Source organism: Manis pentadactyla, chromosome 7 (genome assembly GCF_030020395.1).
Source record: "Manis pentadactyla isolate mManPen7 chromosome 7, mManPen7.hap1, whole genome shotgun sequence".
Taxonomy (NCBI): Eukaryota; Metazoa; Chordata; class Mammalia; order Pholidota; family Manidae; genus Manis; species Manis pentadactyla.
Window position 1 is genome coordinate 65,853,369 of NC_080025.1, and position 15,367 is coordinate 65,868,735.

A 15,367-nucleotide genomic window follows, 5' to 3' on the forward strand; every position below is an offset into this window, starting at 1 on the left:
GAAATTGAGAAATTTAAAAATATTTAAACATCAAGAATAAATCCATTATGTTAGCATTTTTATGAAAAATTTGTTTCAAAAAAGTTACAGTGAAAAAAGTGGCACAGATTTACCTATTTGAAAATCTCTTTACTTCCTGACTTAATAGCCTAGTGTACCTCTGTATTCAATCAATGAAATATATTGTTTTGGCACACAAAAAAATATGTCTTCAGATATACAGTGAAGCAGAATATATATAGACTTTTCAGATTATTTTGGCTATTCTTTTAAAATAACATACCAAAACTTGATTATCTGTAATTTTGTGGTAGTTAGTTATAATATGAATTTTGAAATAGTATCAGTGAACTTTCTGTACTGTTAAGTTAAAATTTAATGTACTAATACTTTGAATGACTCTTTTACCCATCTGTGATTTTGTAACATTTTAAACTAGTTGTTTGGAAAATGTGAGTTACAGAGATCTTCCAAATGATGATACACTCCATTATGCAATATTGAAAATTCACATTCATTAATACCATCAGTGATCTCACCAGATAAGTATCTAACTATTGGTAATTTAAGCTCATGGTAATGAATACAGCTTTCCCAAATTCTAATTTTGTTTGAAGGCTCAGACTTTGTCTTCAGAGACAAATACTCTGAGTTGTTTTCTTCAAAATAAAAGACTCACTTGATTGATTTTTGAGAAAACATTTGCCAAGTAAAATATTTCATGAAATACACCTATTTCAGCTCTCAACTCAATCTATCAGACAAGCACTTTTCTTTGAGACAGCCAAATGACTCTGCTATACAGCAGAACTCCTATTTCATCCAAAGAATATTAAAAGACAAACTCAAGGGTAAAGCCTCAATGAAATTATGTCAGTGCCCTTTAGGGTCAGCTCATCAATGCTTTTGTATGGTTGCCGCAAATGTCAATACGAAGAAAAAGACAACTCTTAACATTGTTAGGAAAACAGTTTTGACTTTGTGGATTCTCTGAATGGACCTCTGGAACTTAAAGTGTGTGAGAAACATTCTTTGAGGACTGCTGTCCTAAGTGTTTTGGAAATTCAGAATAAATATAAGGCAACATAAATGTAAGACTGCAATTATAGTAACTAGTTAATGCAACCAACAGATTGGAGAATCAAATATTCAAGACAAAAATGCAATTAATAGTTAATATTTTCAGATGCATTGCCACCATTACCTAAGGTAGTTCCAAAACCTCAGTTAGTAGAGAGGAACCGAATGTCAGAACTTCAAAAAACATAAGAACAAAATTTCTTGACTCAAGGATAATTTCAGTTTCAAAGCAAGGTCTAGAAAGGTTACATGATTTGTACTTGTTTCATTATTGACAGAGCTAAAACTGACTTCTTCCCACATTAGCATTTAACTATATGTAATTATAAAATCACATGTTATTTCTTTCTCATTCTAATTCATCTCCTTTGAAGGTCCTTTCTCATTTCTGACTATCCAAGAAAGCAAAACTCATCCAGATTCCAGATTCTCATCTCTATGACTATATGCCTCTTAAAGGCAGGAACAATGCATCTCCATTTTACTCAGATGTACTAGGTGCTATTTGAGATCCATTAACATTTACATATTCAATGCATATACTTATGTCTTGAAGTAGCAAGGGAATTGGTTCAAACCCTTTATTTTTTAACACCTCTAAAACTGTTTTCTAATCTGTGAAATAAGCTAATACTAATTTATTTATAGTTCCTTTGAACAGTACATACAATCCTGCATGTACAGGGCTTAACACATTGCCGCACAAGCTACAGCCTTTCTCCCCTTCCCTGGTACTTGCCCCTTCCCTAAACACACAGGTAGATGTGTCTTCCAGTCAGGCCACAGAAATGGCATGTCTGCTAACCCCTGCTGAACTAAACAAAGTCCACTGCTTATAAACTGGGAATTGGAGTTGAGAGACGTCTTTACCCTCCCTGTGAGTATAGAGACTTTCACCATGTTTCCAGTTTGTCTAACTGCGAAGCTCAGAAAGCCAGGCTGCAAGGTCTGTTACTTAGAAATTGGGAAAGAAGAGGGAAGAAGTTGCCCAGAGGAAAAAATGGGATCTGAGTTGGAGTCTTATCTAATAGGGCTTACTGCAACCTAATTTCTATCTCTGCTTACATTTTTAATGTATGACTATGTTAATGTGTGGACATGCTAACAGTCTGTGAGCCACTGCTCTGTCCTCTATATTTTCCTTCTTAAAATTGGTTTTAGCAGTTTAAAGTTGCTCAAAGTTACTTGTCTGGAAAAATTGCTAATAAGATTACAGGTATTATTGTTAACAATATGATTTAAAAAATATTCTTCTCACTTTCTTCATAGATTCTCCAGCCGACAGATATTTACTCAGCACCTACTATGTAGGAGGATATGAATTTGATGTCAGATACTGAGTGGTAAGTCAAATGGATTCAGTTGAAACTCTGTTAGTGAAAGTAAAAAAAAAATAAAATGTGGGCAGTGCTCTGTTAAGGGAATTCTGTAAGGCTCTCAGTGAGGAGTTTAATCCAATGAATATGGGAAAGAAATTCCCAGATCTAGGAGCTTTGAAACTAGGGTTTGGGAATGGGTGGGTTATGCCTGAGACAGTCCCAAATAGAAAAAAAAAGATCAGTGGATGAAAAGAGGTAAGGGAGAAAAACACTACAGTTAGGAACTGAAAGAAGTTTAATGTGGCTGGAATTTAGAGCAGAGGTTGGCAAACTTTTTCTTAAAGGGCCAGATGGTGAGTGATTCAGACACTGTGGAGTGTAAGTTTATGCTACAACTACTCAACTCTGTCTTTGCATCAAAAGCAGCCACAGGAAAAACAACAAATAAGTGTGGCTGTATTCCAATAAAACATTACGTACAAAACAGGCAGCCAATCTGTAGGCTATATTTTGTTGGCCCCTGATTTAGAGTATGGGGGAACCACACTGTAAACTGGAACCTCGTAACAGAGCACTTGAAAGCTATGATGTACAAATACAGATCCTCATGAGGACAGTACTGAGGCACTGGTTAGTATCTAGCAGAGGAGAAATTCTGGTTATAGAAAGAAGACAGTACTGGGAAGTAAGGGGGATACAGTGGAGGCAGGGAGATCGATCAGCTAGCATGAAAAGCAGTGGCCTGTACTGTACAAAGGCAGCAGAGTTTGACAGATATACTTGATAAGACAAATTCTATTTGGCAGGACTTGGTGATTGATTAGATATAAAGAAAAGGGAGCAAAGAAAAGTAACAGGTTTCAAGAAAGGGCATTTGAAAAGATGGTATTTTCTCACCAAAGCAACAAGGAAGAATTCTCCATAAAGGATAAATGTTTAGAAGATACTGAATTTGTAGTGCATTTAAGAGATATTTCTTTTAGCTTCATCTAAAGATGAGTATCATCAATCAAAATCTGTAGGGTAGACATGAAGTTTGGAAACAGATACACTGTTTGATCCTGTATTGTAACATTATCTCAATAAACCACATGTCTATTTTGTTTCCACATGTTGTGGCCATCCTGTAACTCTATCACCCAAAACTGCGGAAAAGAATAAAAGCAGAAGAGAGCTAAGCCAGCACTCTCAGGAAAGTCATCTGCAGAAGAAGGAAGCCCATGAGAGACTGAATATGCAGCTAGGGAGAGAGGAAGAAAATCAGAATAGTGTGTCATCAAGCAAGAGTAAGCAAAGTATCTAAGGAGATACTTTGATCAGAGTATCAAACACTGAAGGAAATTCGATCAGAAGAAGCTGCTTAAGGGCAGAGTCACTCATGAGGCCAAGAATATGGTTTGTTAAAAGAGATTCCTCAAAAAGTTATCTATATTTCCTATTTTCAGAAAGAACCAAAAACTCAAATATTCTCAAACAGAAATAAAATGAAAAAGAGCTTCTTTGGGTTCTTAGAATAATTTCTATAAGAAGTATAAAATGTGAGAAATTAATACAAACTTCTTAATCTATTTTCTTTAGTGATTGAGCCTAGATTAATAGGAATTGTTAATTTTAAATCATATATATCTGCTTGAGAGTGGGAATCAAAAATTAATAACTCTCTTGGATTCCTGAATAGAGTTTCAAATAATTACCTGTAACTAGAGGTAAGGATAAAGATGTATATATATTAAGGATACAGAAGGGGAGTTATTTGAGAGAGAAATAACATTGGGTAGGAGAGGAAAGAATGTTAATCTTAAAAATACGTGACAAAATGTTACATTATAATGTTTCTCTGGAGAGTTGTATTCGTGTATTAAAAAAATAATGAGGTTAAGACACTATAGCTTTGTGTATATATAAACCTACATATATCTGTATATATCTATATATGTATGTATATATATATATTCATAAATACAATTGCACAATTCATTATTGTTGGATGCACTGTTATTTTCAAAAAGAGAAAAGTTTGTATCTTAGTCATCATTATATCCCCAATTCAGCATACTGCTTAGCACAGAGTAGTTGCTCAGTAAGAATATGAATGAGTAAATTAATGAATGAACAATGTACTGTTTGAATTTTAAAGTTATTGTTCCCTTAGGTTCTATAAATTTGGCATGGAATTAACCCAGAGCATTCGTGCCCCTAGTTCAGAACTGGTACTGAAGGCCAACCCACCCACACAAGCTATAAAAAAAGAAAAGAAAACTAACCTTGGTGCTATGAAGGTATAACCAGATTCTTCAAAATTATCGGGCTTCAGTGTTTCTGAATCTGCAAAGACAATGTTATAGGATTAGATAAGCAATTCAGAATATGTATCCTCAGATTCTATGACTATATGAAAGCATTAGAATGATAACCTAATATGAAAAAATAGGCTACTTATATCCTACATTTAAACACATCAGTGAATATAAAGATCCTAATACTTCTCAATAATAAAATCCACTTTAATTTTGTAACATGGATTATACCAGTTAATATAACCAAAAATTCATCTTTAATTTTCCCATTAACTAAATCTACCACAACCAAGGTATCTTTTAAAAAGCAATTTATATCAATGTTGTATCAGAGGTATTTTGTTTGAAATGTCAACATAAAAATTTTACCAATAGTATGGTAAAGAAAATGATTTTAATGAATGCATTAATGCCTTTTTAGTGAATTAATAATCTTCATGTTAGGTGTGAATTAATAAGTAGGAGGGTAACACACAAGTATTTAAGCCTAAGAAAAAAACTGAATGAGAGACAGGTTGCGTATGAAAACACAAGCATATTCTTTCCCCCTTTTTTGCAGCTAAGGTTGAGGGATCTTGGAGGAAAATCTAGCAAATGGGAAGCACAGAGGAAAATATCCAATAGGAATGGAAATATCAGTGAAAATGTCAAGTGTAATAAACAGAAAGAAATTGAGCAATGAAAAAATACTTGCCCTTCATTTTGCCCTTTTTTGCTGTGAAAATCCATCAGAAAGAGAAAGCAGGGAAACAAAAAAAAAGAGGGTAAAGCAAAGGGGGTCACAAACAATATTTTATTCAATGACTTTCTTGAATAAAAATATTGTGTATAGATCAACGATTTATTAATGTACAGCTGTAGTCTGAAAAAAAAGACACACATTTGTGAAGGCTCGAAAGTATGTCCTGTCATTTACTACTAGAGCACCCTCTCCATTCAGTAGTTATTTCAAGGGTCTATTTTGCAGAGTGGTTACTGCAGGTGCAATACCCATGACGTTAGCCTATAAACAGAAGCATTCACTGATCATCAGAGACCCACCAGGCATCCCATTTATCAAGTGATGAACTAGCTCATGCAAAGTTGCTGATTGTTAAAAGACCATCATATCTATCTCTCCAGTGAAAGTGGAAATACAAATGAGCCCAATGAACTTTGAGAACCAGGACTGTGGAGAGCAGAAAAGAACAGACAGAGAAATGAAAGAAATCATCATTTACTTAAGGTCAGATGTAAAAGGCATATATGTATGTATGTGTATATATATATATATATAGATAGATAGATACACACACACACACACACACTTTTTTTTACTTTATTGTAACAGAAAAAATTGAGGCTGTTAGTAATGACTGAATGATGTGCAAAGGATATGATGGTCCTTTTACTCTACAATATCTAGTCACCCAAAACAAAGATTAATAGTGACTTAAAGTATGCACTAGTATTAGTAATTACTCCACATTCCAAATGATGCTTTAAAAAAATAATCCATTTGAGTTACGGAAGACATTAACTGGGATTATGAGAAGCTAACACCAAACCAAAGCAAAAGACCAGTGCAATTCAGTTTATTCACAAGAAGTAGAAGATGTGGAGCACAGTATTATTTTTGCCAAGTGCAGAAAGAAAAAAGGAAAAAAAAAAAAAAGTATTACTAGCACAGTGCCATGAGTAGCAACTATGAGCCATTCTACACCAGCTAGCAGACCACTGAAATGACAGCCACAGAGGACACAGCCCTGCAATGATTCTGAGCACGAAGCAAGGTGGGGAAGGGTGGTGGGGGCTGCCGGGGAGACTGTGGAGTACCTGCTCATATTCTATCCACGTAGAATATTTCTTGTTCCTTGCATGTTTGGAATGGGTTAGAATAATTGCGGTAGATTTGGTAATAACACCTGGTAAAATGTATAAGCCTTGGGTATTCTAAAATCTAGATGAATTTAAACATCTGATACTAGGAGATGACAAATAGACCCTGGAGTTGCTTTCACAGTACTTACATCTGGCCTGAGTTATTGTCTCTTCTATTTTGGCTTTTATATAGTAAAAACTGTAGGTTGGTAATACCAAGGCCAAACTGCAATAGAAACAAGAGAAGCATAAACACAAACAAACAAACTAAAAAAAAAAAAAAGACACATTAGGTTCATGGAAATTCAGAGATCTTCCTCATGGGAAAGAAAAGACATATTTCTATGAAAGGAAAATACATTCAGCAAATAGAGTACTTAATCAGATCTTGCCCTAAGTGTCATCCAGTTCTCTACATTGTAGGGAATCAGAGGAGACACATGAAGATAAGCTACTAAATACACCCATAAATCGGCTGAGAAAGAAATGTCATGGGTCCTGTATTTCCAGGAAAGTGTATTGAAATACTTTGAGGGTTGAAAAGATAAGAATTCTAGTGTTATGCTGAAACAAAGTAAACCTATAATATCAACTGGACACCCCTCCTTAATGAATTATATATAATGTTCAAGTGCTTTGTAGCAAAATACGTTGTTTAAAAATTACAAACATAAGAAGTATTATCAGCTTTTCCATTACAAAATGCATAAAATCATCTGAAGTATACCCTTTTGAAAGGTTAAAAACCTATTATTTTAAAACTCAAATCTTCAGACAAATTTCCCAGTGACTGTTGGTGGGAAAATTCAAATTCCTTTATAACACTAAGAAAGATTGCTTACTCATCCCACTGGTTCTTACCCAATAGTATAAAAGATGACGGAATTTAACATTACGCAGTTTCCAGTAATACCTTCCTGTGCATAATTATTCAATCTCACAATGGCTAGTATGCACATGTAGGACATAACCAATGATTCCATATACACATTTACAGTTGCAAATGGCCTTTGCTGTGCTTTGAATACAGATGGAAACATGAACTAATGGTTTAAAAAAAATGAGAGTATCTCTAAGATCCCCAAGGCAATTATTTTTAAAAAATCAATGACTAATGTGACCAATTGTGTCATTCAGCAATTGCTTTTAATATTTGATATAAAATTTATCAGTGCACAGGGAAAGGTGCACATTTCTAAGCTTCTGAGTATCTAGGCATTGGCAGAAGATCTTTTAAATCTCTCAAGCTAAGCTCTGGGGATGGGTGTCCAAACTGTAATGTCATTATATATATACATATATACACACACATATATATAATGCATAATACAGAATAGGACAAAATATAAAATTTCAGGTTTTATTTCTTATGAATATATATATTAAAAATTCACTCTACAAGGAGGAAAAAGGTAAGGGCTTAATTGTTATAACTATGTAGTCAGGACAGCAAAGTGAGTGGATGCTTGTTCCCTCCAATTCCTCATTTCTTTCTTCATCATTAAGTAATTCATAGACTTTCCTTATAGGAAAAGGTCAGAGAAATAAAACATGTAGATTTAATGAAAATCTCTCCATTCATTTTATAGGTACCTTCCTTTAAGTAGAGGCAGAGATTAAAATTAAAATAAGCAGTGCAATTAGTTTGAAAGTAAGATGACCTTTTATGATTCACTTGCCATTTATAAAAACGTACAGCAGAATTACCGAGTATTTGAAGATGGTCTCCTACAAATTCCTCCCAGGGGAAATTAGGACATTTTTATTGCCCCATCAGCATTTATTGCTAAGAGAAACTTCTAATTAAAACAATAGTGTTATATCATGTGGCTGCTACAGTGTCACTCTCTAAGCTTGGCTTACATCTCATGTACCATAAAAATAGTACAGAAACTCATGAGGAACACAAGAGAAGTTTGAAATTGACATATCAAATACATATTGTATTGGGCTGCAAATTTCAGTTTTTTATTAAGAGCTATATATTTCATTCTACAGAGAAATATCATTATACGTAATTTATTTCTACCTTAAGGAAACAGTTATTTCTTCAATTTATAGCAGGTAAGATCTTTACCAACATTTCTCAGTCAATGATGCTGTCATATTCAGTGTTTGTAACTGTATATAAAGCCAACAGACCAAGACTGATTTTCTCCCAGGAATTAAAGGCTAATAAAGCCACTCAATTGTTTATCATTATAAAACAACTCATTAAAATACAGGTTTCTATTAAAGTCCTTAATTACATATTTCAGAATGTGGTACCTAAATTACACCAAGGCTTAAGGAGACAATTTACTAAATGAAATTTGGTACCTTGTTCATTAAATCAAAACATGCCATATTTTCCATTAACTTAGATGTAGTATTTTGTTCTAAATTGTTATTTGGAATTTATTTCCTCGCCTGTCCATATTTCCTCTCTCCCATCACATCTTTTGACAAGCTTATATAAAAATTGAAAGGTGGTAACAATCGTGGCAGAGGAAGAAGAAATGATGACTTATGTATGTACTTAAAGACTATGTATGTGTAGAGATGTCTACAAGAGATGAAAGAGAAGTCAGAAGATAGAAACAAGTGAATAATTAAAACAGTTGTTCTCGTGGTCAGCATATGAATTCAATGAATTCAACAGTATGTCAAAACTGTACAAACAGAGACATTAATTGCTGTGTTCTTCTCTCTGTATTCTGCATGCCATCATAGGAGAAGAAAAGGAAAGAGTTTCCTATGATACCAACATTGCAGGACTTAAGAGAAATCCCCAGCACTTCAGGCTCCCCCAACAGGTTATGTGTATGTTCTCAGGTAGAGTGGGGGATTTTTTATTTTATTACAAAAGAAATAGTTGAGTCTACCACAATCTATTAAGTCCTTCATACTTGAATCATTTCAATGGAATTTTGGATACCATTATTTAAATTTGACAGGATAAGACAAATTTAAAATCATTTTCAATTCTGTACTTATTTACAGAATGCCTACTATACACCATTGTCTTTATGAGCTGGGGCTTCAAAAGAGAAAGTAAATGAAGCAGGCTATAATCTTAAAATCTAACAATCTTAGAGCCTTACCCTCTTAGAACTTACTAGTGAGGGTAAGACAAACAATAAACAGTAGAAATAAATTTCTCCATATATGCTTTGTGTGTATGCATGTGTTTATAAAATGTCAAATGATGATAAGGGTTATGGAGAATTCATTTAAATAGGATCGCTGGGGAAGGCCTTACTGAGGAGATAAAAGTATATAAAGATGAGCAGAAGACAAGGACTGAGTATGTGAATATATGGGAAAAAGTCATTCTAGACAGAAATAATTTCAGGTACAAAGGCCCTGAGGCAGGATACCATTGTTTATGGGGAAAGTAGGATAGTATAGTTTAAGCCAAGAGTGTTCAGTGGACAATCTGGAAGGTAAATAGAACTGAGAGTGAATGAGATCAGATGCTGTAGGCTTCTGATGACTGACAAACTGTGGCTTTTAGACTGAACAAGATAGCAAATTATGGGAGGTGTTGCATAGAGAGATGAAACAATATAACTCAAGTGCCAATCAGATCACTCTTGTTACTGTATTGAGAATAGAGAGTAATGGAGATACAGATTCAAGTAGTTATGTACTGTGGTCATGTGAGTTCTCTTCTGAACATTTCTGTTTTTTAGTGACAAAGAAAGCAAAGACATCCAAGAGGAAATGTATGGAGAAGTGTTATGGGTTTGAGGAGAGAAGAGAAGCTATCAAAAGTTATCTAGGAGCATCCTAAACTTACTGGACTTGAGAATATCAGGCACCACTAAGGCCCACTAGATGTTAGAGATCATGAATTTTAGGTGATTTATCAGTCAGGGAGTATTTTACTTCACCCATTTGTAGCTGTGCAGGTGCAGTGTGGTGTTGGTAATACTTTGAATTTAACCAAGATTGGGATTTGTCAAACTGCCATTTACCAAATCTGGGTGTGATGAAGGGAGCTGATAATGTGTGCAAGACAACAAACACGGTAAGAAATAAGGAATTTCTGCTGAATAAAGAGAGGTGCAAGGCCATGAAGAGGCAGGGCAAGGGAGTGAAAAAATAGAACGGATCAATGGATTTCAGGTTTCAGTTGAGTCATAGAATTGTTGGAGTTGAGTTCCTGGAGGGAGGGGAGGGAAAGCGACACTGTAGTAATCTGAGTAGGATGTAAGAATCTTGGGTTAAGAATATAACAGAGGAGGTGCAGTCTTGACAATGAAAGAGTCACAAACCTGACCTTGGAGTAGGTAGTTAAGGCAGGGAATGATAAGATCATTAGAGAGGAGGAGGAAAAACAGAGTCCAGGTACTAGAAAAGTCACCAATGTCAATGATATTTAAGTGTGACCCATTGACTCGGCTCATTTGCCAAATGGCTATGACCAGCTCATGACCAGTTAAGTACAGAAATTGAGAGTAATCATTTAGAACATTTTACAGCAATTTGACAGACTAATTTTATGTGTGGGGAATCTAGTAATAAAATTTTTAAGCTTCATTTTTTATCTCTTTTGAAATGGCCTTTAGTTAATAATTTTTGTTTTATTTTTCCTAAGTGTGGGAATGAATGTAATGTCATGAACAGTTTGAGGAACAGTAATCTATGTGAATGTAAGAGAGGCTGACAGTGAGCCAAGAGCTAAAATCTAATAGGATGAGAAGGAGACTGTTAAAAAGGAGGAATGGTGGGTGGTGTAGTTTGCTGACATGTGATTCAAAGAGAGGAGCCTTTAGGAAGGAGGAAGAGAGAGTGAATAACAAGAAGGACATACTCATATTAGCCTCAGTATCATAAGCATGTGTGAAGTAGGACCACACAGAAAGCCTCAAATAAGAGTAAGAACAAGAAAGTGAAGAAAATGCTCAGCAAGTGTTGAAGAATGGAGACAATAGGGTGTCAGTCTTATAGAATTTTCCAAGGCCCAGAGAGTTGGAAGAATCGGGACATTAAAGAGTTGCTACTCAAGTGGGTAAATTATATCAACTGATCATTTTATATGATTATACTATGATGTGATAAATTTAATTTTTAAGTTAATTTGCAACCTAAATGTTAAGTAATGTAAACTAAATGACTATTTAATGAGGAAGCCAGTGGAGACACTGACTGCAAATTATCAAGAGGATTTGTCAACATTGTTATTAAAATAAATACACAGAATGCCAAATACAATTATATCACGTTTTCATTTCTAAAGTTTATATTCCTTGCTTTTTTTCATCTTTCCCATTTTGAAAATCAGAATCTGTAACTTTAATACATTTATATATTGTAAACAGGGTTTTTCTATTTTAATTACATTAAAAATGGCTTTTGAAAATGCAAAGACATAACATACGCATCCACTAGAAAAATGGCTACTAAAAATAGATAGACACTGAACTGCATACACTTACAAAATATACATTTAAATAGTTAATTACCTGTAATCTGTGCCATTGACAGGAGTCCATGTGTATGTCCTGTTCCCTTTGTCAATATATCTCTAGAAAAAAAAGTTTGATATTCAGGTTATCATCACTCCATATATTCTAAGTGAATTTATATGAAGAGCAGAACAGTAGAATCTATTTATACTTTCTGTGGCCATTCAATACCATTCTTCACAAGAGTCTAATCTATTCTATTCTGCATTTATTTGTTCTGTTATGGGGGAGTGTGTGTAACAAAATTTTAGGGCAAAACTCAACATCCACTTGACACATTTTGAGGACTTATTAATGCAAAATCTTAGTTAACTTATTGTGCCAAATTAATAACCTCAAAACTTCAAAGATACTTCCTGAAAAATAAATTTTAATCATGAAATAACACTGAGAAGTAAGACTCAGATAGCTTCATGCTAGAGAATGTTTAAGAGAAATTGGTAATATCAGGGAGTTAATGTACTCAGTGTGTCTAGACACAAATGCATGGCTAGCATATTACTGTACTAATTATTACAGTATTTATCTATCATAAGAAACTACTCAGTACCACTGAAGGTAAGAAAAACAACGAAGTCCACCAAAGAAAGGAAGTACAAGGCTAAATGGATATAGAATCTTCCATTTGTAGCTGCTGAACAAAGGTAAAGAAATTACCATTCTTTCTTCTGTCAGGTACAGTGATGGCACATATGCATCTTTAAATTTTTTGGTCATCACCAGCTTTGCCACCCTCATCAGAACAGTAACATTCACAGGGGCGTTACTTGGTATCAGGCAATGCTAAGTACTTTATAGCCATTGTCTCATTTAATTAACCCCCTGGAGCAGATACTATTATCTACACTATGTTGATGAAAAAGTAAGTCTTACAAAGGAAGCATATTGCCAGGATGAAGGAAAATGCATGATACCAGATTCACTTTATGACAACTACACACGTTGCCTTTATACATCAAACTCCTATAGCTTTATCTACGTGTATAGACATGGGGGAGGGGGAGGAAGTGGTGAGAAGGTTTTTGGACTAGTAAAATTCTCAAAAGAAACAATGTTTATGTATTTGTCAGTATTCATAAAAAACATGGCAAACTAGTGTTCAGCAAGTTAAAGTAGTATTAGATTAGGGAAATACACAAGGCAATGTTTCTTTCAGTATAATAGGAAAAGTCTACAGGGAGATATTGCTCAGAGGGATTTACAGTAAATTAAAGGAGGGAAAATATCAAAGCGACTTAAAAGAAACAAAATTAATTTGTAAGCTGAGGAAAGAGTGTGCCGCTCAAAGAGCTCTTATTGGTGAAATGTGGAAAAGCTGGCAGAACTGCTAAATGGTTGCACCTTTCCTCAGGGAGCGAGGGGGTAAAAGGTAAAGAGAGTCAAAGTTCAGCAAGACTGAAATGATAAATACCTCCCTTATGTCCTGGTAATGGTGGGGTTCCTAGTGACATTAAATGAGCAAAGCCATAATGTTCTTCAAGTAATTGTACATTAACAATACCAAAATAAAAGAAATGAGCAAAGCTATGTGCTAATGGGGTCGTTCTGATATCCTAGCTCCATCTTAGGGAAAGATCTGCTGAGGAATTCAGGAGAAATGTATATATTAAAAAGGATCACAATGTGAGGGAAAGGAAATAAGCTATATATAAAAACTTAAATATCCAGGCTCAAAAAGGCCAGACTTCTGGGATCTATATATTTTTCAAATATTCAAATATATGGATGCCTATGTGTTTACTTCACTCCATTGTGTGATCCATCATAGACAGACATCACTCCTTATATACAAAGAGCTCTTCCATGTCAATGTAAAACAACATAAGTTTATTATATACTTGTACCACTGATTTTTGGGGGTACTTGTATTATTTCTTGACTTAATATCAGATTTAAATGCAAAACAATTATGAAGTGCATAAATAAAAGAACATAAATCAAGCCCAGAAAGAAGTAAACAAGTAACATACTAAAAAACTAAAATAAACCCAAACTAATATATGGAACTCAACAATTAGAACACTACATGCACAAGCCATATAAAAACAGCTATTAAATATTACCTTCAGTTTTGCATGATTGAAATGGTTTAAAAGAACATGGCATGACATTACACTGCATGCTTTATTTGTTATAATGATAAAAAAATGGAAATACAAAATTTTTAGCAACATACTATTAGTAAGAATACCAAAAGCAATATCATTTTATAAAAAGAGCTAAAATTCTTATTGAAATTCTCTCTCCAGCAGAGTACCTTACATTTTTTTGTTGTTTACTAGAGGAACATTCCTGTTTACAAGTAAGTATTGCTTTAATGAAAGGAAAGACAAACTACCAATATCAATTATTGTAACTGAAATATATTATTTTGTTTAAGAATAAGCCTGACTTAATTCTTACCTCATCTTGAGATTTAACAAGGGTTCTGAATGTTTTTTCTCCACTTTCACCATCTATCATTTTATTTCGAATCTATGAGAAAAACGAAACAATTACTTTATTGCAGGTAATCAACTGAACTGCCAAAGGATGATCATTAAAGTTAGTTTTTCGAGGTTTATGCCTTATTTTAGAATAGACTGAATAAAAATACTAGCTTTGTTTTAATAGTAGTTACAGCTGTTCTCTGGGAATATTCTTTTAAAAGTTACATTATAGTCATTTTACATTATTTTTAAATAATTAAAAACACCTTTAATTTCAGCATTAAATTAACAGCATTATTTTCAACCAGTCACTCATATTTAAAATGCAATTAATAAGAGTGATCAATGACCTATGAGATTAATTGAGGGGAAAGTGAGACTTAAGAAAGGCGGACTATTATTACAGTCACTCAGGGGCAAGAGAGTCTGAAGACCAAGCTCTTCACCATTACATGATCCCACTCTATCATGTCGAAGTCCACACAAATGCTCATTAATCACCTAAAATATTCCAACATTATGTCTCAGTCTAGGGTAATTATAATAAATAATTAAATTCTGTCATTCTACAATGAGGGAGTAAATGTGTTAAGCAAGTACAAATTAAAACACACTGTGACAAGTTATAAGAGAAATGTGGTGCCCTTTGTATGTAGATAAGATAAGGAGTTAGAACACCTCAAATAGTCTTAAAAGTATTAGCTCTGGAGCACAAAAACCTGGTTCAAATCCTGGTTGTACTACTGACTTGATAAGTAACTAGAGACTAGCTATTTAACTTCTATGTACCTCAAACATATCAGTACAGCAGATATAATAATAGTTATTTCAAAGCCTTTTGACGTGTACCCATGTATTTAATACATGCTATTATTATCGTTAGTGATTATCCTTAATAATTATATAAGACCCCTCAGGGGGAACTGACA

At 34.0% G+C, this 15,367-nt stretch overlaps 1 protein-coding gene and 1 long non-coding RNA gene across 13 annotated transcripts in view; one reads left to right on the forward strand and one right to left on the reverse strand.

Moving 5' to 3' along the window:
* LOC130684276 (uncharacterized) overlaps positions 1 to 2,395 on the forward strand; it is a 131,002-nt gene extending 128,607 nt beyond the window's left edge. Inside the window, exon 3 of the long non-coding RNA XR_008998476.1 lies at positions 2,350 to 2,395. This is a non-coding gene — a long non-coding RNA (uncharacterized LOC130684276). The remainder of the gene's footprint in view (positions 1 to 2,349) is intronic.
* CACNA2D1 (calcium voltage-gated channel auxiliary subunit alpha2delta 1) overlaps positions 1 to 15,367 on the reverse strand; it is a 533,653-nt gene that overhangs the window by 39,832 nt on the left and 478,454 nt on the right. For 7 of the 12 annotated variants that reach the window (XM_036931689.2, XM_036931687.2, XM_036931679.2 and 4 more), the window contains 5 exons: positions 14,413 to 14,484; positions 12,007 to 12,068; positions 6,706 to 6,782; positions 5,391 to 5,411; positions 4,664 to 4,724 (listed from right to left, as the gene is read on the reverse strand). In XM_036931689.2, coding sequence (XP_036787584.2) covers positions 4,664 to 4,724; positions 5,391 to 5,411; positions 6,706 to 6,782; positions 12,007 to 12,068; positions 14,413 to 14,484 — 293 coding nt within the window. The remainder of the gene's footprint in view (positions 1 to 4,663; positions 4,725 to 5,390; positions 5,412 to 6,705; positions 6,783 to 12,006; positions 12,069 to 14,412; positions 14,485 to 15,367) is intronic. The other 5 variants (XM_036931683.2, XM_036931691.2, XM_036931690.2 and 2 more) reach the window with 1 other exon arrangement.